Source organism: Rattus norvegicus, chromosome 2 (genome assembly GCF_021556685.1).
Source record: "Rattus norvegicus strain SHRSP/BbbUtx chromosome 2, alternate assembly SHRSP_T2T, whole genome shotgun sequence".
Lineage (NCBI taxonomy): Eukaryota > Metazoa > Chordata > Mammalia > Rodentia > Muridae > Rattus > Rattus norvegicus.
The window spans coordinates 112,740,380-112,760,897 of record NC_141535.1 but is presented as its reverse complement, the minus strand read 5'-3'; the positions used below and the strand labels follow the sequence as shown (position 1 = coordinate 112,760,897).

The following is a 20,518-nucleotide window of genomic DNA, read 5'->3' as shown; positions in this document are numbered from 1 at the left end:
TATTAGTATATGTTATGCTATTAATCACACCATAAAATGTCTCACCTTTGGGAGTAAAGAACCAAACAAATTTGGAACAGTATGTCTCCTTGACTTTACCAAACAATATACACTGGATTTGTGTGTGTGTGTGTGTGTGTGTGTGTGTGTGTGTGTGTGTGTGTGTATGTGCACGTGCGTGCCTGTGTGTGTGTGTGGTCATTTCAGCAAACATTTACTGAGCGCTTTGACAATGTACAAAGCATTCTACTAGCACCACTGGGGAAAGGCCTCTACTGAGTCTTACCAAAGAGATAGGGCTGGTCACATTCTGCACCTACCAGGACTCAAGAAGGCAGAAGTGGGAGTCCCAGAAAGCAGGGCTTGTGGGGATCCTTCCAGCAGGCAAAGCACACTGACCACAGGCTCTGTTCTGGGGTTTGGCATTATTTTGGGAAAGAGGTTAAGACTTAATAGCTTCTAAGCTCAGTTTCTAACAAGATAAAACCTCTTATAACTCATGGCTACATTGTTTTTCCTTAGGACTATTTGATCAAAGTGGTATATTGGGAAGAAAAAAACCTTGAAAACCTTGTCATAGTATTTAATCCCTTCAGGATTTGTCCATATTTACCTATTTTAAAGATGTATTTTTATTTTTAAATATTGTATATGCATATGTGTGCTTGTGTGTGTGTGTGTGTGTGTGTGTGTGTGTGTGTGTGTTTGCGTGTGTGTACAGGTACTCTCAGAGCCAGATCCCCAAAGCCTGGCATTACAGTCAGCTGTGAGCTGCTCAACATGAATGATACTGGGAACCAAATATGGGTCCTCTGCAAGACTTTTAACCACTGAGCTATGAGGCCTCTGTTCAGATTTATCTTGTACTAATATCTTCTTGGTTGTTTTAAACATCAAAACCAAATGATACACAATTTCCAGAACGTGCTGTCTCTCAGCCCTTGGCACACTCTGCATTCTTAGTTGGGAATGTCTTTACATGTGGAATATCCTGGGTTTAGCTTCAGATAACAGACTCATCAAAGAAGATGGGTAACTTTATTCATATTTTTTATAAGATCTTTGTGGATATTTGGAATAAGGTTATGCTTAGCATGAGGTCTTGCTCAGATGAATGACCAGTTTTTCAGTTTTAAATTTTCAGTACCTGTCATAAAGTAGTAGGAATGTTTATTAGAAAATACCCGAAATAATCAGTAAATATACTTCCACCTTGTATAGAGCTCTGAAGTTAAAAGTGTGTGATTAAAGGGTGGTATTAAATTGCATGGCATTTTAATAGCCATGCTACACTGAGCAAGCTACTTAATATGTCTGGCTTCTACATCTCTAAAATGGGCCAAATTAAAACAACCTGTTTTGTAAGTAATTGAGGGAATCATATATATATATATATGTATATGTATATGTATATGTATATGTATATGTATATGTATATGTGTATGTGTATGTGTATGTGCATGTATGTGTATGTGTATGTGTATGTATGTATATATATCAACTATATAAATATATATGTAAATATGTATACACACAGCATTTAAAATAATTTAGGAAATTTTCTATCATGTTAGCTACCAATATCATTTATGTGGGGTTGGAATATAAAAACATAAGTAGAATGACATTGAAGGACCAAATAAGTCTGAATATATTATGATGCCATGGCATGCCATGACACATGACGTGAACTATGATGCTTGGGTGTGAATGGAATTCCCCTATCTATCCAACCTCCTCTTCAGTTACTTCTCTCCTAGCTCTCAGATTCCCCTTTGAGGAGTTAATTACCTTTCCTATGGTCTTGCAGAGCCAGGTATCCAACCCACATATGGCTGAAAAACACTGAGAGAGCATGTGGATCCAAGAAAGACCAACTCATTCATTCCAGCACTTTTGTACTCACACTAATGAAGAAATTAGAATAAAAAGTAGAGCCCAGAGATGGAACTCACCCCATACCATGCGTCTTTCTGGACCTTACTAAGTTCCCTTTTCAGCTTCCTTCAATGTGAACGGAGATGGTAATTCAACTCAAGATGGCTTGACTAGTGTAACCACGTCAAGTCAGCTTAAAAACTGTTATTATTTCATTATGTACTAGATGAAGTTTAGGTCGTCATTAATTTAACAATAATTTAAACTCAAAAATAGGAACATTTATTATAATCAAAGACACTTGGTCTCACAGCTGGTGGCCAGAAGAAAGTAGATACAAATCCCCCCTATAGAAAGCCCCACCTTTGGTAGTGTGGCATCTTTCTTTCTTTTTGAAGAGCTATTTTAATCATTTTAAATGATATATATGTATGCGTGTCTTCATGTGGGTATGTACATCTGAGTGCAGACGCCCATGAAGTTCAGAGACATGGGATGCCCTTGGAGCTTCCCATAATATAAGTACTAGGAACCAAACTCAGGTCTTCTGAAAGAGCACTGTATACTCTTAACTGCTGAGCTAACTCTCCAGTCTAGTGCATCTCTTAAAGGAGCATATAAAAGATGGAGAATCCAAGGGGATTCTACAGCAGAGGAGGGAATCTGCATGTTTTGTGGATACCACAGAACTACTGAGGGTCCACTGATGGCAACAGTACACTTTGAGGATTATCACTCTAAAAGGACTACGTCCTCTTGGTAAGCTTGGAGCTTCAAATGCAGTGGTGAGGGAATTTTCACAAGGAATCGAAAATAGACTTTCCATAATGATTTGGGCAACTTAAAAGGACTCTGAAGACCAAGATGGAGCATAAGCAGTAACTCGGAAGCCAATTTGGCAATTCTTGCAGTGTCGCAGAACTAAAACTGGAAGGATGGAGGCACTGGATTTGGTCTTCTTTGTGACTGTTTTCTATAAAAGGAAAGATTCCATGATAAAAATCAAGACTTTGAAAATTAATTTCAAGCTTATGGCCTCATCAATTTCATTGTGATAAACTACAGTCACTTTGCAGTAGGTCACAGAACACAATCAACAAAAGCGACCTTTGAGAACTCATTTCAGCTTTGAACAGAACAACCATAATGAGCCCAATTAAAATAATTGTCGAGAAGCGTTTGCACCGGATTCCATAACACACAAAGGACAACACCACAAAATTGAATCGATTGCTTTCTAAAGAGAACATCAGAGTTTAACAGAGGGAAAGCTGTTGCTGATGGTGATGGGCAGGGACATGATGCTAAGCTCACTGGATCCTGCCTCAGACAGCAGGGCGATAATAAACCTATTTCCTGCTGTACACCACATCTGCCTTTGTTGAGGGTCAGTGGTTAAATAAGAGTCAATGCTGTGACCAAATCACAGAAATGCGTCCAGCTCTTCTGAAATGTGTTCACCAAAAGAACAGAACAAACACCATAAAGTGCCTGTTTTATGTAATGGGCTGGCACTTTGAAACACAGAATGGTATCCTCTGTCTCTACTAGCCCTGGGCAATTGAGAGAAAAGCTGTCAAATCATTTTTCAAAGGGCTTACTTGCCAACAGAAACCCAGTTGAGAAAGGGCTAGCTGGTATTCCTTCATGCGAATCTGCAAATGCCAGGTTATATAACTAAGTAATAGTTTTTACTGCACACAAGATGGCCAGCACTAACTCCTAAGAATGGTTCTTGGAACAATTTAAAACCTCACCTAGAAATCCCTACACTGGGAGAACAACATTCATCATCCTCAATTCCCACCTTCATATCGCGATAAAATAACAATATGCAGTCCCATCTATGCTGTCTGCAGAACTCAGCTCTCCCTCTGCAGAGCCACACAACAGAACTTGACCCACAAGTTCTGAGTGTGGTCATCTTGGATCCATCACAACCATTAGTCACTAAGCTGTCAAGTGTATCTTATTATGCAGAAATATGACTCAATCTAAGGATAATCGAACACTATGATTTCAGCAAAACTGCCAAACAAATTCTGATTTGTTTTGTAGTTGGGGCTTTGTCAAATGGCCTACATATTTATTATGAGCTTCTAAATAGAGGTTCACAATACTAGATTTCTATTTCTGTGTCATATCCTGCTAATGCACTATTCCAATACCCACTCCTTTAATACCAACTTATAGAAGCTATATTTCTTTCTTTTCTGGTGATTTCTTAGAAGCATATTAGATAGTCAGAAGCAACCTACACATCCTCCGTCTTACTCCTTCTGGACACCTTAGAAACTTTTTTTTTGTTCTTTTAAAAAACAATTTAATTAATTCTTTGAGAGTTTTATATAACACATTTCATTATTTCACCCCAATCTCTCCCTTAATTCCTTCCAGATGCACTGCCACATCCCCATCTCCCACTTCTGTCTCCTCTTCTTAATTTGTGCTGTCTACAATCTCCTGGATGTAGGGGCATCTTCTGGAGTATGGTGGACCTACCAGGAGCCATACCCTTTAAAGAAGCTGAGTTTTCCTCAACCATCAACTGTATATAGTTTCTTAGTCGGGGTTAGGGCTCATGGACCCATTTCCAGAGAACCTGTATTTTTGGCTGGATACACTGCTAGACATTCAAGAAAAAAAATAATTCACTGGAAGAGACTTTTCTCTATTTTTCTACCAGGGATGTATTCGTAGTCATACCAAACTATAATGTGACCTTAGTCAGTAGGGAGGCTGTGAGTTAAAGTGACAGAATAAAAGGATAAAGCCATCTTCTCTTTTACCACACTGCTGTCAAACACCCCTGATGGTTAAGTTTCTGTCCTAGTTGCTGTGATAAATATTTTGACAAAAGCAAATTAAGGGAGGAGGAGTTTAGTGGAGATCATAGTTCAAGGGTCCAGCCAACATAGCAGGTAGGTCTAGGGGTCAGGAATTGGAAGGAGCCACATTACATCTATAGTCAGGAAGCAGAGAGTGAATTCATGCTGCTACTCAGTTCTCTTGCTCCACTTAAACAGACCTGGATCCCAGCCAGGGGAATGGTACCACTCAGAGTGGGTAGGTCTTCTTATCACAATAAAATCAAGATAATCCCCAAAGGAATGCTCAGAGGCCTGTCTCTACAGAGACTCTAGATTTTTATCAGCTTCACAATTAGCACTAAATATTTAAATTATAAACCTCTACATTCTTTTTAACATGACAGGAAAAAGACACCTTTACCATGCTTAATAACTCCAATCCACATGCATTCTTATTCCATGCCAAATGACCTTACCAACTAACAGAGGTCAAATATTTGAATTAGTTTGGAGTCATTGAAATTGAAACAATGTACTAAAGATAGTAAAAAATGCAAACCCATAAAACTAGTAATAAACATTTTAGAGTGTCACTCAACTGGCAGTAAGTATACAGGGACAAGATTTTCCTTTTATTAATTAAACTGTAAAGTATAATTTAGAGAGAAATCTAGATCAATAATAAATAAGGAATAAATAAATAAGTCAATACAATGTGTGATACTTATGAAGATTAGTGGGATAGTCTTTTGGAAAGCCTTACAACTCATATTTACCAATGATAAAAGATTCTGTCTAAAGGGTATGGCTTAATGGTTAATGTGCCAACAAACTGTTTTTTTTTTCAGTCTATTTCTTAGTTATTGATATCTTTGTGTGGTTCATTGACTGGATGACTATTTATATTCAATATTTCACTTCTGGCCAAATGAAGACTTTGGTCTTTCAGCTTTTATGTGCAAAAGACAGACATCTTAGAAAAATTCCCAGGACAATAGAAAATTATTAACATATTTTTGATGTTCTGTGAATCCTTTAAAGTCTGATTTCCACTCTATAACTTTGAAAGGTTATTAAAATATTTTAAATTAGACCAAGCAAAAAAGACTGAAAGCATTAGGTTGCATTTAAAGTAATGTCTAGAGGAATATTAGATTGCTTTGATCATCCAGGCAGAAGTTTAGACTTGCTCTCTAAGAATAGGAATTTGCAGCTATGTGATTATTTGATCAAAAACCATTTGTTTTAGAAAATGTTCATGATAAGTGTAGTATAAGGATTTTATAGCTATCCCATCTCTCCTCTCCTTCAGTGTTGGGCAGACCTTAGGGAAACAGTTAAGACTCATCTCTTTGTAATCTCAGCGTTATAGTTTTAATGCCTTAGAATCCTTGCTCTGGCTTCATATGCAAATATCCATGGTCATGCATATGTAAATTATCAGCACACAGTATTCAGTCTAAGGACCTAAGGCAGCGTGTAGCATTGGTCTTAAATTGGAGTGATTTATTCCTGGCCTGCTCAGTTGGCTGTTGTAGATTCTTATTTCTCTACATGAATGACAAACGAAGAAGGATCTGGAATATATAAGAAGACTACTTTTCTGGCAAATGTTTTTCCACTCACTTTTTCATTACAGCTCTATAGCTAATGAGATAACAGGATAAAAATGCCTTACCCCTGTGACGTCCATAACCTTAATGGCAGCAAGCTGGCCTGTTTTGACATGACGACCCTGTAAGAAAAAAATAAGAATTTCAAAAGGTTTAGTTGTTATGTACAATGTTAGTTTTCCATTCCAACCCCATACAAATCAATGCCTAGGTCAATGGTACAGTATGTGAGCAACCAGACAGTCAGAAGCTCAGGTAGACACATAGAAATTAGGATGTTTGAAGATCTAGTTCTAGTTGGTATTTGATTTGCTTTAAAAAAACAAAAAACAAAAACAAGAAACTACCCATTCTGTCATCACTTTGACTCATTTATACAGGGCTTCTCAGGTCGATGAAATGGAAGGGTTGGACAATTCGATTCTCTTTCTCACAAGAGCACTAGACAAGGGCTTATGAGAGAGTCAGATTCACATTCACACAGAAGTGGAGACCAGCCTGGGTGGAGGGAATAAGTAAATCTCAGGAAACAGGAACTGAAGAGACTTTCTTCCAGTTTTTAAAATATTTTTAATTTTGGGCTGAGAGTGTGGCTTGGCAGTAGAGTAAGTCCAGTACACACAAGGTCTTAGGTTCAACCCTCACAACTGGAAAAAAAAATTAAGAAAATCAACTGGCTTGAGTTGCTGTCAGCTGAGCTCTGATAAGCTCATGGAGCCAACACTTAGCATGGGGACCAGGACAGGAATGGTGAGTTTAAAGTCATCTTCCAGGGGTATCTGAAAATGATGGAGATGAGAAGTGCTACTAGGACCCAGCACACAGGCTGGGGACTCTCCTGAGTTAAAGCAGTCAAGGTCACAGGAGGATACAGTGGACACAACATTCTCTTGGTGTGCCCCAAATAGCTGTCAGAGGATTGGTGGCTGGAGGGATATTAGGATGGTGTTGCTACTGGCTTCAGGGCGAGACCCATACCCAGCTTTGACTGCTAACCACATCGTGAAGGATGTTGTTTTTCCTGTAAAGAACGGAGAGAAGGGTGCCTGTGGACAAACACAGGGGTTCGCTTTGATGTCACCTAACTTTGTTACAGTTCGGTCCCCTTGGGCTGGGCAAAGGCCCTTGCTAGTGGCAAGCAGTTTTCCTCCCAAGGGCTGGTCACTTTTGTGGAAACCAGCTCAGTAGAGGCCCACTGGTTCTGTCTTGGTCCAACTGTAGTGTGTGTGTGTGTGTGTGTGTGTGTGTGTGTGTGTGTTGTATGTGAGAGAGAGGGGGGAAAGGGGAGAGAAGGAGGGAGGTGGGTATTGTTATTAGCCACTAATCTGTCTTCTACATCTAGGGCATCCTTTGCCTTCTTGTTCCTGCAGCCTGTCTACTTTTTTCTAGATTTAATTCAGACTTCTATCCTGGACAGTCAGTCCTCACCTCTGTGCTACCAGGGAACACACCCATGTTCACATCATTGCGTGATACCCAAAGTGTCACCATTTGCCTTCCTGTCTCTTTCTCCTTTCTCCTCCCACTAGTATAATTTGTAGCACTGCCCCTGGAATCAAATCTTAACTGGAACTTCCTCTGTTTAGGAACTTGGTCACCCAAGTCTAGATACAACATTTTGAGTCCCTTTCTCCCCATGGATGTCTGTGGGGTATTTCTGCCAAAATAGAATTGGAGACATTATGTGTGAGATTTTTTTAACTCCTTTGGAATCACAGGCTCTTCTTTGAGGGAATAATTTTTAAAAGGATACCTCAAGGTCTAATTAAAGAGTAGCAGCTTGTACAGAGCATAGCCATCCTACTGTGTGGTGCCCAGGCCAGAGAGCAGAGAGCAGAGGAGAAAATTGATCCCTGGTAAATTTCACACAGAAGGCACTGGCCAGGTCTTGGTTTGAAATCCATAGACATCACTGCTATTTTAAAACAAAGGAGGGGACATGATATTTTTGCATGTGTGTGGCTTCATTATTTTAAAGTGTTCACTATGAATGCGAAAAATGAAGGAACACCTCTACACTCCACCTTAAATTTCACTTTCAAGCTGAAAGATGGACTTTTGATGGAGCTGACACATGAATGATGCCACCCTGAGATGGCAGGTTAGACTTAAATGAAGTCCTGCAAATGGAACAATGAAAGCTTTGGCCCAGGCAAAGGCATCCTCACAGTGGAGCAGTGAAGCTCCTGAGCTGTCAAACTCTGATGGTCAGGAAGGACCAAAAAGGATCAGGGAGGACCTTGCTGAGCACGAGCTGCCTTGTGTGTCACCAGAGGGTGTCAAAGCTGATTACTATCTCGATTAGGGCAGACCTTCCGGGAATGGTTAGGAGTCAGCTGACCTCAAGATCATTAAAAACCTGAGCTATGCACACACACACACAGACACAGACACACACACACACACACACACACACACACACACACACACACACACACACACAGAGTGCAGAAGCTGGGTGTGGTGCTGAAGGCTGTGAGTCAGACCCAGTCCACTCTTTTCCCTTTCTACTCCCCTCTGTGCCATTTGTTGTAAAGAACTATGCTGGTTTTTCTTCCATATAAAATAATTCAACACCAAGGCAAAAAATGTGACTCACTCAAGCACGCTTAGGCCTTTCCTTTGTCTGCTCTCTAAAATGAATGTAGGAGGAAAACAATGGTCTCCACAGAAATGGCGGCAGAAGCTTCACCTCTGTGTCTTTGTTTTCTACTGAAAATGTGGAAGCTGTGGAGCTGCTTGCCTGAGGCTAGCCTGGAAGAGCGCCTTTCATTTCTGGGTCACTGACACACGGTTTTTCCAATGGCGCATACATGCTGGATCAGACAGTCTCGGCAATACCTCCACCCCCCCTTCCAAAGCTCCTTCTCTTTTGGATTAGCTTAGAGACAATCCTTTCTACTGAGGAAAGCAGCTTCAATGTTTTTAGTTGCAAATCAATACCCTCCCTCCCCCTTCGAATTGTCACAGCATTCAATGCCAACCCCCACTGGTCCCAACTAGTGCTGTGATTTTCTTTTCTCTTTTCAAATATGCATTTCCAGAATAATGAAAACAAAGTAAAACAAAACAAATCAAATCAAATAGAAGGGCCGAAAAAGTGTTGCTCAGTGATAGAACACACTTGGCCAGGATGCACAAGGCCCCAGGCCCAAAGCAACCACCAAAAGGGAGAAAAGATAAGAGTGTAGAACACATGGTAGTGGCTCGTGTTGTAGATCAATTCTGGTTAAATCTATCTATATCTGTCCATCAGTCTGTCTATCCATCGGCCACTGGTGACACAGTATACCATCTGGAGCAGTGGCTCTCAACCTTCCCAATGCTATGACTCTTTAATATAGTTCCTCATGTTGTGGTGAAACAAAATTATTTTGTTGCTACTCCATAACTATAATTTAGCTACTATTATGAACCATAATGGAAATTATCTGTTATGTAGGATATCTAATATGCTGTGATCCCCCAACCATGAAAAAGTTGTTCAACCCCGCCCCCCAAAAGGTTCTCAACCCACAGGTTGAGAGTCATTGATCTAGAGTACCCAACTCAGAAAGCTCAGAAAGCTGTCAACTACATCATGCACACTCTTTTTTTTTTTAAGAACCAAATGCCCTCAGCTGAAGGAACTACCCCACCTAGGGTCAAGCTCCCATCTGGAGACAACTGAACGATGATGACCACTTGGACCAAGGTGGAAATGTTAGAATTTTAGAGAAGGAGAGAAAGCCTAGAAATACATTGAACGCTAAAGCTGCAGGGCATGAGAAGAAACTGGACACAGATTTCCTCCAAGCCGTCTACAGGGTATGATGGAGAAGGAACTCAGCCAGTATTTGCTAAACAACCCAGTAGATGAAGATGCGATGTGTGTGGATTGGGTTCCCGTTCTTGCTACTACTGACATTTCCCATCAGTCCCCTGTGGTCCCTTGCATTTCTGTCTAGCCACAAACTATATGGGACCAGATGCGAGGGACAGGTTCCAGGCAGTGATTATGATTGCCTGGCTTGCAGAGAAGCAAAAAGGAAGTTAAATGAAGCTCTTTTAAATTCTCCAGAGAGTGGATCTCAGGGAAACCACAGAGATCACAGAAATGATCCATCCAGCTTTACCTCTGCCCTGTCATGATGAGGACAAGGGTGTACTCTATCTCCCACGCCCAGATAAGATGAAGGCTTAGTTATGACACCTGCTAGTCTCATCCTCAAGATGTCAGGGCATACTCAAAATACTATTGTCCTTAGATAGAAACATGCTTTGAGGGGGCTGGAAAGATGATTTGGTGGTTAAGAATACTGGATGCTCTTACAGAGGATCATGGTCACTTCCCAGGACCCACATGGTGGCTTATAACCATCCACCAACCATCCTGTTTCAGGCAATCTGATGCCCTCTTCTGGCTTTCAGGGCCACTGTAAACACATGGCATATAGCCTCAAACATCCACACACATAGAAATAAAACCGAGAGGAGAACTGCCTTGAAGCAGAGACATATAAAAGAGGATTCTATGGGAAGGTTACAAAGATCCTTAAAATCACAACTGCTCATGGGACATTCCTGGTACAGTGTCTATTCCTAGGGTTTCTCCAGGTCAAAGACAACCACTGTTGCTTTGGTTGTTCCATGGCATTCACTGGTGACTTCAAAGGCATGGCTTAGCTGCTATAGAGAAGAGAGACCTGACTCCTAATGGTTCCCAGCCTGTGGAACACTCTGAACAAGGTCCTACCCCAGAACTGTCCCCATGAGATTACATTCTCCCTCAGTACCCCAGAATGCCAATCTTTTGCCAAGGCTTGCTTATAGACTACTCAGAGCTGGACCTACTGAGGGCTAAGGCTTGCTTATAGACTCCAGGAGGGAACAAGAGACTCCCTCCCTTCTTTTCGTTGGAAACTAGATGCTTCAATTTTTGTTTGACTGCTTATAAATCAAAATGGATGCTTCACGGGAAACAAATCAGTTTTTTTTTCAGACAATGGTTAACATATGCAGATTCCTTAGCAGGGAGCCAAATGTCTGTGCCAGGAATGGTATGCACAGCTGAAGTGACAGTGGTGAGACCCAGACAAGCTGAGGGCAAGGACTCGCAGGACTCAGAAGGCAGCAGAACCAGTCTCTGGGCCCTGGCCTGGAGCCAAGAACACATTCCCCATCATCTCCTCCCTGTGCCCCGAAATGAGCAAAGAATCAAGCATCTTCCTGGGTTCTGTCTAACTCAACCCACAGAATGGCCCTGCCTATCTGTAATTCTATGCTCACTACTGGAGAGCTAACCCCTTCGAGATGGAGTTCAAAAGATAAGGACAGAGGATACTCACAGACAACACTGGCTCCCCAAATAGTTCCCCCACCCCACCCCACAAATCTTCCTTTCTATTCAGAGTGAATGGTGGCACCTGGGGACTGGACTTCAGTCCAAGAGAAACTTTGAAATTCTCTTCAATCAAACAAAGAAAAGAAAGGCCTCCTGGCAACTTACAGAAAACATAAGCTATCCAATGTACCAATGTATATAGAATTTATTTAAAAACAAAAATATTAAAGTATCCACCAGTTGAAAATTAATTTTTAAAACTTAAAAGTACAGCATGACAACAAGAGACCTGCCAAACTGGATGGGAGAAAGGCCGTACGACACCAACCTCACACAACCAAGGGAGGCTGAGACAGGGAGAAACAGTCTGGCCCAGGGAAGGGCACCAATCCCAATCAGTTTTCCAGTATCAAGCAGCCAGCCCGGGGAATATACAAACAAGGAACACCACACAGACTGCAGCAAGTTCTATTTAGAGATATATGTGTGTATACATGTGCATATAACAACAATTAATGAACAAAGAGACCATGAATATGAAAGAAACCCAGAAGGGTATGTGAGAGGGTTTGGAGAGAGGAAAGGTAAAGGAAAAATGAAGTAATTGCAATCTCAAAAATTAAAAACAAAAACAAAAACCACAAGTCTTAAAAGTTCAGACTTTGTTGGCTTCTAGTGGTTGGTTTGGGTTTCTGCCCTGTGTGGCGGAGGGATATGTGGACCCTGGTGTAATCACAATCAGAGAAGTTGCTTTCAGAGCCACAGAACATGTGATTATGGACAGCTGAATAACCCCCTAAGATACAGAAAGGGACTATCCTTGACACAGTCTGTCAAAAGCAGAGTGGGAAGCCTTTAGTGTTCAACAGCTTACGAGAGCACACATGAGCCATACAGAAATCACCAGTCTCTCTGGAGATCCTAGTGACCCAATGTCTTTGGTCCTAGGGTCCCATCCTCAGGTTGCTAGCCTCTACACCCTAGAACGGAAAACTTCCCCTTGTCCATTTAATCTTCTACCCCAGCTTAGGACAGTGTCTTGGAATAGAAGACTCCAAAATCATGCTTAAAAAAGTCGTTTCAGGGTTTAGTGAACTGGGTGCTTTGCTTGCTTCAGTGACTCTGAGCCGAGAAATCAGTGACCTGACCCGCTTAACCTGGGAGAAGCTTGGGGAAGCACTACCTGGACAGCAGAGAGTCAGCATAGGAAGGACCTGTCATGGGAGGGGAAAACCACGTGGTTTAGAGCAGTGGGCTGTGGCAAAGATTACTACAGAAGGGTTTGTTTCTGGTTTGTTTCTCCATGTTAACCAACAGACTGAGGGAGCCCTTGAGCAAGCCGGATCCCTGGAGTGCATCTGCTCATTATTGGCATGGTCAGGGATGAATGGATGGATGGATGGATGGACGGACGGACGGACGAACGGACAGACAGACAGATAGACAAGTAGAGAGAAATGATAGGTAGATAGATAGATAGATAGATAGATAGATAGATAGATAGATGATAGAAGGATAGATAGGGAGAGAGAGAAGGAGGGAGGGAGGGAGGGAGACAAGAGAAAAAGATAGATGATAGTTGCACAGACAGATGCTTTCATGATGTCTTCTTCTGTGACCCTGCTTAGATTTGCCATTTATACCCAACACTGACCTTGTAGGCAGAGGTTTACAACCCAGTGGATTGGACAGGGGTACTGGTTATGATTATGAGGCATAGGGCAGGGGGGCTAAGGAGGACAAATAATAGTCATGAAGACAGACAGTGCTGAGTTTCAGAAGGAAACTCTCCACCCCCAGAGTGTCTCAGTCACCCCCAGGTGTCATGGTCCTCAGCAGCAGCAGCAGCAGCAGCAGCAGCAGCAGCAGCAGCAGCAGCAGCAGCAGCAGCAGCAGCAGCAGCAGCAAGAACAGGCCTATGCACTCAGAGCTGTCAGACAGCAAAAGGCCCACAGTGTTCCCAACTCAGGAGCACAAATGGGAACCCATTTGACTCTCTTGTGGCTGCTGCTGAATACAACCTCTCCCACAGTGTCCTCAAACCTCCAGAAGTTTTCATTAAAACAAAGGAAATGTCAGTCGGGAAAGCTCCGGAATATAATTAGGGCCCACCAAATCTAAAGTAATTCAGAGGGGAAAAAAATAGACAGTAATGAAAGGGATGCTCTCTGGTCCTTACTGAATCTCTTCTGTACGGCTGACACAAAAATCAATTTCAACAGGCTTTAGCCGAATCTGAGCAGGAACCAGGGCGACAGATGAAATTTAGTGAGCAATTTACTGGAGTCATAATGATTCCTGAGCAAGGGGGAAAGGTCTGTAGTGAGGGCTCTTACTCAGATGTCTCCTCTGTTAGAGCACGTGCGCATCATTACATACCATCTATACTATCTATGGGGGACGGCCCTTAAAGGTGCCTATGTTTTATCCTAATAAATGACTGTGCACTAGACAGTACCTCAGACACTTTAAAATGGTGGTTTTCAGCAAAGCAATTTTGCCTCCTGGGGACATGTGACAGTGTCTAGACTTCTGATTGCTAGGACTATCTGTAAGTGCTGGCATCTTGTGAGTAGGGGCAAGGTACACTGCCAAGCATCTCACATTTAAAAGATATTCCTCTTTGAGCCCTCAAATGTCTGTGGAACCAAGGGATGAATCTGGTCCTTAGAGTTGGACATTTAATAGATGCCCAGTGCATAGTGAGGTCCATGCAAAACCTCCAGTTACAAAGATGACTAGATAAGACCTTACCTGGGGATCTATGGGCACGGAAAAGGACAGACAAACAGGTGACACTGTTCTCTCTTTGCCTAGTAGCACCTCACAAATGATTTTAAAATGTGTTTTACTGTTTGTATTACAATTTTTGTACCAGTTTATATCATATGTTGAGTATATTCCCTGTACCCTCCCTTTTCTTAGTCCTCCTCACTCCCATCAAAATTCCAAAGATGATCTTCACAAAAAGAGAAAAATTAATTATGGAAGAACAAAAGAGCTTATACTGCTAACGCGGCCAGTCCTAAGCAGAAAGCATGACGCTGGCATCATTCCTGATTTCAAGTTATATTACAGAGCTATAGTAACAAAAACAGCATGGCACCGGGAGCAAAGTCAGACACACAGAGCAATGGGCTAGAAGACACTACTTTTTGAAATGAGGTCAGTGCTTCTCAACCAAACGTCTGTGGTCTGTAGGACACAGGTAATATTAATTTTCAATGATGTGGCCTCTGGGACCAATGTCTTCTGACTTTTGTGGGTAACAGTCTTCTTAACAAGGTCTTCACTGTCTTCTTTAAAACATAGATAATGTAGTATGAGGACTAGACAGGCTTGTGCTGCTTGGACACAGTAAGACAACTAATGATTAGGATATTAATTTTGGAAAGTGTTTTCCTGTGTGTTAGCTAGTTTTATGTCAACTTGACACAAGCTAGAGTCATCTGGAAAGAGGGGACCTCAACTGAGAAAGTGTCCCAGATTTGCCTATGGGTAAGACTGTGGGCAACTTTCTTGATTGATGATTGATGTGGGAGGGCTCAGCTCAGTGGGTATGGTGCTAACCCTTGCATGTTTCCAGAACAGGCATATGAGCTACATGCTTTCTAAGCATTGGCCTTCATACCATGCTCTGCATTAGGAGAGCAAAAAAAAAAAAAGAAAAGAAAAAAGAAAAAAAAAAGGTAGTGCAAAACTTGTGTTATGAATGAAAGGCACTCTTTCAGAGTGAGAGACCACAGCAATCTGATAGCAGGCACGCCTGTCCCTGGGTAGCTGGTCACTGGGAACAAGGTCTCAAGTACCTCATCGATGTGTGTTCCCTAGAAGACAGTAATTCTGGGAATAGGTTTGCCTGAAATCTTGGGGCATGGAACATAAGTGAAATATGAGGACACCTGATAAAGAGCAAGAGTTCCTTTTAGTAAGTAAGGCATGCCCAAGCTCTAGGCTGGCCTGAATGGGCAGACAGCTGACAAGGTAGTAAGTGTATTGATGGACAGCTAAATTTAGCTGCAATATGACTCCCCTGCTAGAAAGTTCCTTTCCAGGAGGGTGAGGTTTCCCTGACTCTAGTGAAATTCTTCTTTTGACCACATTTCCGTCCTACACTTCACTGACAAATCAGGGATAGTAAGAAATGGGGAGAGCATGCTGCTGACTCTCTGACCACCCCTTCTTTTCACATAGGCAGTCACAGTTCTGTAGTCAAAGCTTTGCAGGTCATAAAAGACAGAATGGTAGCTAAGAGAAAGGGATTGAGGGATAGGAGGTATTCATGGGTGATCTGGGAGGGTTTAGAATAACTTTTGGCTATAGGCCCCTTATAGGTAAAACAGATATAATTAGGTTACTAGTTTGCAGTAAAGATTAAATTACTATATATAGAGACAGTTGGTGGTGTGCCTGGGTAAGTGACAGGGATATCCCAGCTCTTTTGGTGTGTTATGGGAACTATTTATAACCTCTGTCCTGCTGTCCCCATCCTTACTACACTGAGAACCTGGTTCCCTCATCCTTCTTCTCGAATGTGCCAGAGGCCTTTGCTTCTCTTCCTGCTTGGGACTGCAGACTCTTCCCCTAGACATCACAGGGAACTGATCTGATCCCCCCCATTCTTACCAATATTTTCCCTTGTCTTACAGTCATCTTGTGCAGTATACACTATACCCACTTATTACCTATATAAGACATCTTTCATTCTCTAATGGATGTGTCAGGAGAGCAGGGATTTCTCTAGATTTTGATCATGGCTACATCTTCAACAGCCCATCCTATCAGCACCTGCACTGTGGCCACTCAACCACCCATGTGCTGTGGGAATAAATTCTCTAGAAACAAACCTCTCTCTCTCCCTCTCCCTTTCCCTCCCTCCTTCTCTCTCTCTCTCTCTCTCTCTCTCTCTCTCTCTCTCTCTCTCTCTCTCTCTCTCTTTCTCTCTCTCTTTCCCTCCCTCACAAACACACACCATCATCACCATCACCATCATTATTATCATCGAATCTCCTTTTGAAGGCAAAGCAACAGAAATAGAAGAAGCAAGGTCATCAGAGAGGAAGACAGAGGCTTTCAATTTGCCATTTGGATTGACTTTGCATCAAAGTAATGAATCAGGAAAGTGTCGCTCCCCTCTTTATTCTATTCACACCTCTGAAGCTTAAAGAACAAAATAAAGGCTTTTCATAATTAACATATATTTTCTATCTAGGACGATTCATTTCTGTAAATATATAATTATTTCATTTAAATGTTAGTAACATGGATATTGAAAAGTTATAGACTGCTGAAAAGTCAAAGAGCACAGAAGCAAAGGTAGCCACACTCCCAAATTACACTCCTCCTGGCAGCTGCTGACATTTAAGCCTTACAGGTAGCAATTAGGGATGAGACCACTTTTGGAGCCAGAGAGAACATTTGACAACCTTTCCCTTTCTTTTCCCTCAGAGGAAATGAGAGATAGTTTATTTTCAGTTGAACATGAGTGACCATAGCCCGGGAGAAGAGACTCGTGTTACCTGCAGTCATGGATCCTAATGTAGAAGCATTTCCACTAGCATTGCATAGTCAGAAAATGACAAAAATGTCATAAATCAATGCACTTGAAAATACAATGAGAGGTGAGTTACAGAGAGGGAGGAAAACTGCCGTAGGTGGCACTTCCTTCACAGGGTGTGAAGAGATGGAGCTAGCAAAGGCTTAAGGCCACACTCAGGTAGGTCACCCACATGCAAACACACAGAACCCTTTCCTCGCAGCCTTCCCCCTCTGCTTGCAATTCAGGCGCTGAAGAGGGAGACAGAAGAACAAGGTGCGCTGACCACCAGCCTAGCAGAGTTGATGAGCTCCAGGTTCCAGTGAGGGACTCTATCTCAAAAAAGTCAGGGTAGACAGTTCCTAAGGAGGTTTGTGGCCTCCAAACACATGTACACACACAAAAGCACCTAACACACAGGTACATATTCATACTTCACACGTAGTAGAGAAGAAAACCAATTCTCATTTAAGTAACAGAACAGAACTACTGGCCTTTAAGTAAAAATTGGATCAGTTGTCATTCCCAATCTCCTAAACAAAATACTTTATCCAAACAACAACAACAACAACAACAACAACAACAACAATAACAACAACAACAAAAGCTGTATTAGATGCCACAAATGGGATTGAAACGTAATGCGCATATATATATATATATATATATATATAATAAAATGCTTAGCAACTGATACATGACACTTTTAAAGGCTGGAGTATTCTTTCCAAAAAAACAGAATATTACTAAGTTTACAATTTTAAAAGCTTTCTCTGAGGAGAAAATAATTCAGAAAACAAATTGGGAAGGTATGAGAAACCCTTAGCAGATAAATAGACAGGAGCCCAAGGAATGAGGAAACATACATTCCTTTCAGAATTTTGATCTCTTCAATATTCCAATAAAGCTCTAGGCAAGTCCTTTTAACTTTCATAAAGAAGGGAAGCAGAAATGCGTGTTATGCCCTTTCCCCTTACAAGCTTCAAGTACAAAGGAAGACCAGGTCAAGCGAGTTTCTGTGGCCCACGTCACTGAGTGAATGCTTTATTTTTGTCCATAATGAATTCCATGTAGTTGTCTAAGCTTGACCGTCTCTTACCTGGAAGGACTTCACGACATATTGCAGATACCAGAGTGCCGGCAATAGACTGAACCCCTGTCTTAAAATAAGAAGTAATGAAAGAGGGCTGGGGATGTGGCTTAAGGGTAGATTGTTTGTGCAGCATGTGCAGGGCCCTGGAATCCATCTGTTATATGGGGGGTGGAGGAGGAGGAAGAGAAAAAATGGCATGTGTTTCATCTTAAAAAGAACTATTATTGCCCTGTATTAATTAGTAAACTCTACCTAATAGACTGTACATTTTCTAAAACAACAATAGCAAAAAAAAAAATCAACTGAATCATAGCAGGGTGGCAATGCTGGCTGTCATAGGACTTTACGTACTTTGAACAAAAATCATATTATTATGATGTGATTTATAAAGTGAGCGAGGAAGATACTTGAAAAGGCTTGTTTAAACTTTGCAACTATTGAATACTTTGCATTTAATTGTGTAGATAATAATTTGTAAATAATTTCTCCCCATGCTGCTAATACTTGCAGATATTCATAAGAAATAGAGTCTTTGGAAAAGCTAACTGGAATCGAAGGGTCTCTCCTTGGGTCTTGTACTTGCATTGTACCCAAAAGTGCATCCTGGGCAGGGACTGGAGCTCAATAAAAGATTTTAGACTCTATAACACTACACTTTCACAGTAATGTAATTAGCACAAACACCACAGCCTACATGGAAACAGGAGAATGTAGGGGAGAGAGGTCCGTGAAGCTGAGTTGAAATGATTGCTGGTGAAACCTGGGGCTTAGGCTGAGTAAGAACACGCAACAGGCATCAAATCTGTGAATGTTGCTGGAATCGCTGGCCCCACTCACGTAAAAATAAAAGGTAGAACAGGTTTAAAACAGAATTTCAAAAATTTAATATTCTTACGTAAATTTCTGATGAGTGGTTTGGTAAAGCTTCAAAATCATCAAGGGAGTTTGGGAAATTTTTTAAAAGATAATTTTGCAACAATTAAATTCAACCCTCAATGTTGTGGTGTTCAGTACCACCCTGGTCTAGAGTGTAAGACAGATAAGAAAGAGATTTAAACGCCTGTGTGTTGATTCTTTTTTTTTTTTTTTTTTTTTATCTTGAGTATTTCTTATATACATTTCAAGTGTTATTCCCTTTCCCGGTTTCCGGACAGACATCACCCTCCCCCCTCCCCTTCCTTGTGGGTGTTCCCCTCCCAAACCTCCCCCCATTGCCACCCTCCCCTCATAGTCTAGTTCACTGGGGGTTCAGTCTTAGCAGGACCCAGGGCTTCCCCTTCCACTGGTGCTCTTACTAGGATATTCATTGCTATCTATGGGGACAGAGTCCAGGGTCAGTCCATGTATAGTCTTTAGGTAGTGGCTTAGTCCCTGGAAGCTCTGGTTGCTTGACATTGTTGTACTTTTGGGGTCTCGAGCACCTTCAAGCTCTTCCAGTTCTTTCTCTGATTCCTTCAACGGGGGACCTATTCTCAGTTCAGTGGTTTGCTGCTGGCATTCGCCTCTGTATTTGCTGTATTCTGGCTGTGTCTCTCAGGAGCGATCTACATCCGGCTCCTGTCAGTCTGCACTTCTTTGCTTCATCCATCTTGTCTAATTGGGTGGCTGTATATGTATGGGCCACCTGTGGGGCAGGCTCTGAATGGGTGTTCCTTCAGTCTCTGTTTTAATCTTTGCCTCTCCCTTCCCTGCCAAGGGTATTCTTTTTCCTCATTTAAAGAAGGAGTGAAGCATTCACATTTTGATCATCCGTCTTGAGTTTCCTTTGTTCTAGGGATCTAGGGTAATTCAAGCATTTGGACTAATAGCCACTTATCAATGAGTGCATACCATGTATGTCTTTCTGTGAGTGGGTTAGCTCACTCAGGATGATATTTTCCAGTTCCAACCATTTGCCTACGAATTTCATAAACTCGTTGTTTTTGATAGCTGAGTAATATTCCATTGTGTAGATGTACCACATTTTCTGTATCCATTCCTCTGTTGAAGGGCATCTGGGTTCTTTCCAGTTTCTGGCTATTATAAATAAGGCTGCGATGAACATAGTGGAGCACGTGTCTCTTTTATATGTTGAGGCATCTTTTGGGTATATGCCCAAGAGAGGTATGGCTGGATCCTCAGGCAGTTCAATGTCCAATTTTCTGAGGAAACTCCAGACTGATTTCCAGAATGGTTTTACCAGTCTGCAATCCCACCAACAATGGAGGAGTGTTCCTCTTTCTCCACATCCTCGCTAGCATCTGCTGTCACCTGAGTTTTTGATCT

General features: G+C 41.7%; 1 protein-coding gene across 9 annotated transcripts in view; it reads right to left on the bottom strand.

Annotated features, from left to right (window-relative positions):
• Positions 1-20,518, bottom strand: part of Tnik (TRAF2 and NCK interacting kinase) — a 398,674-nt gene that overhangs the window by 156,799 nt on the left and 221,357 nt on the right. For all 9 annotated transcript variants that reach the window (NM_001106422.1, XM_087618702.1, XM_087618687.1 and 6 more), the window contains 1 exon segment: positions 6,367-6,423. In NM_001106422.1, the coding sequence (NP_001099892.1) occupies positions 6,367-6,423 (57 nt within the window).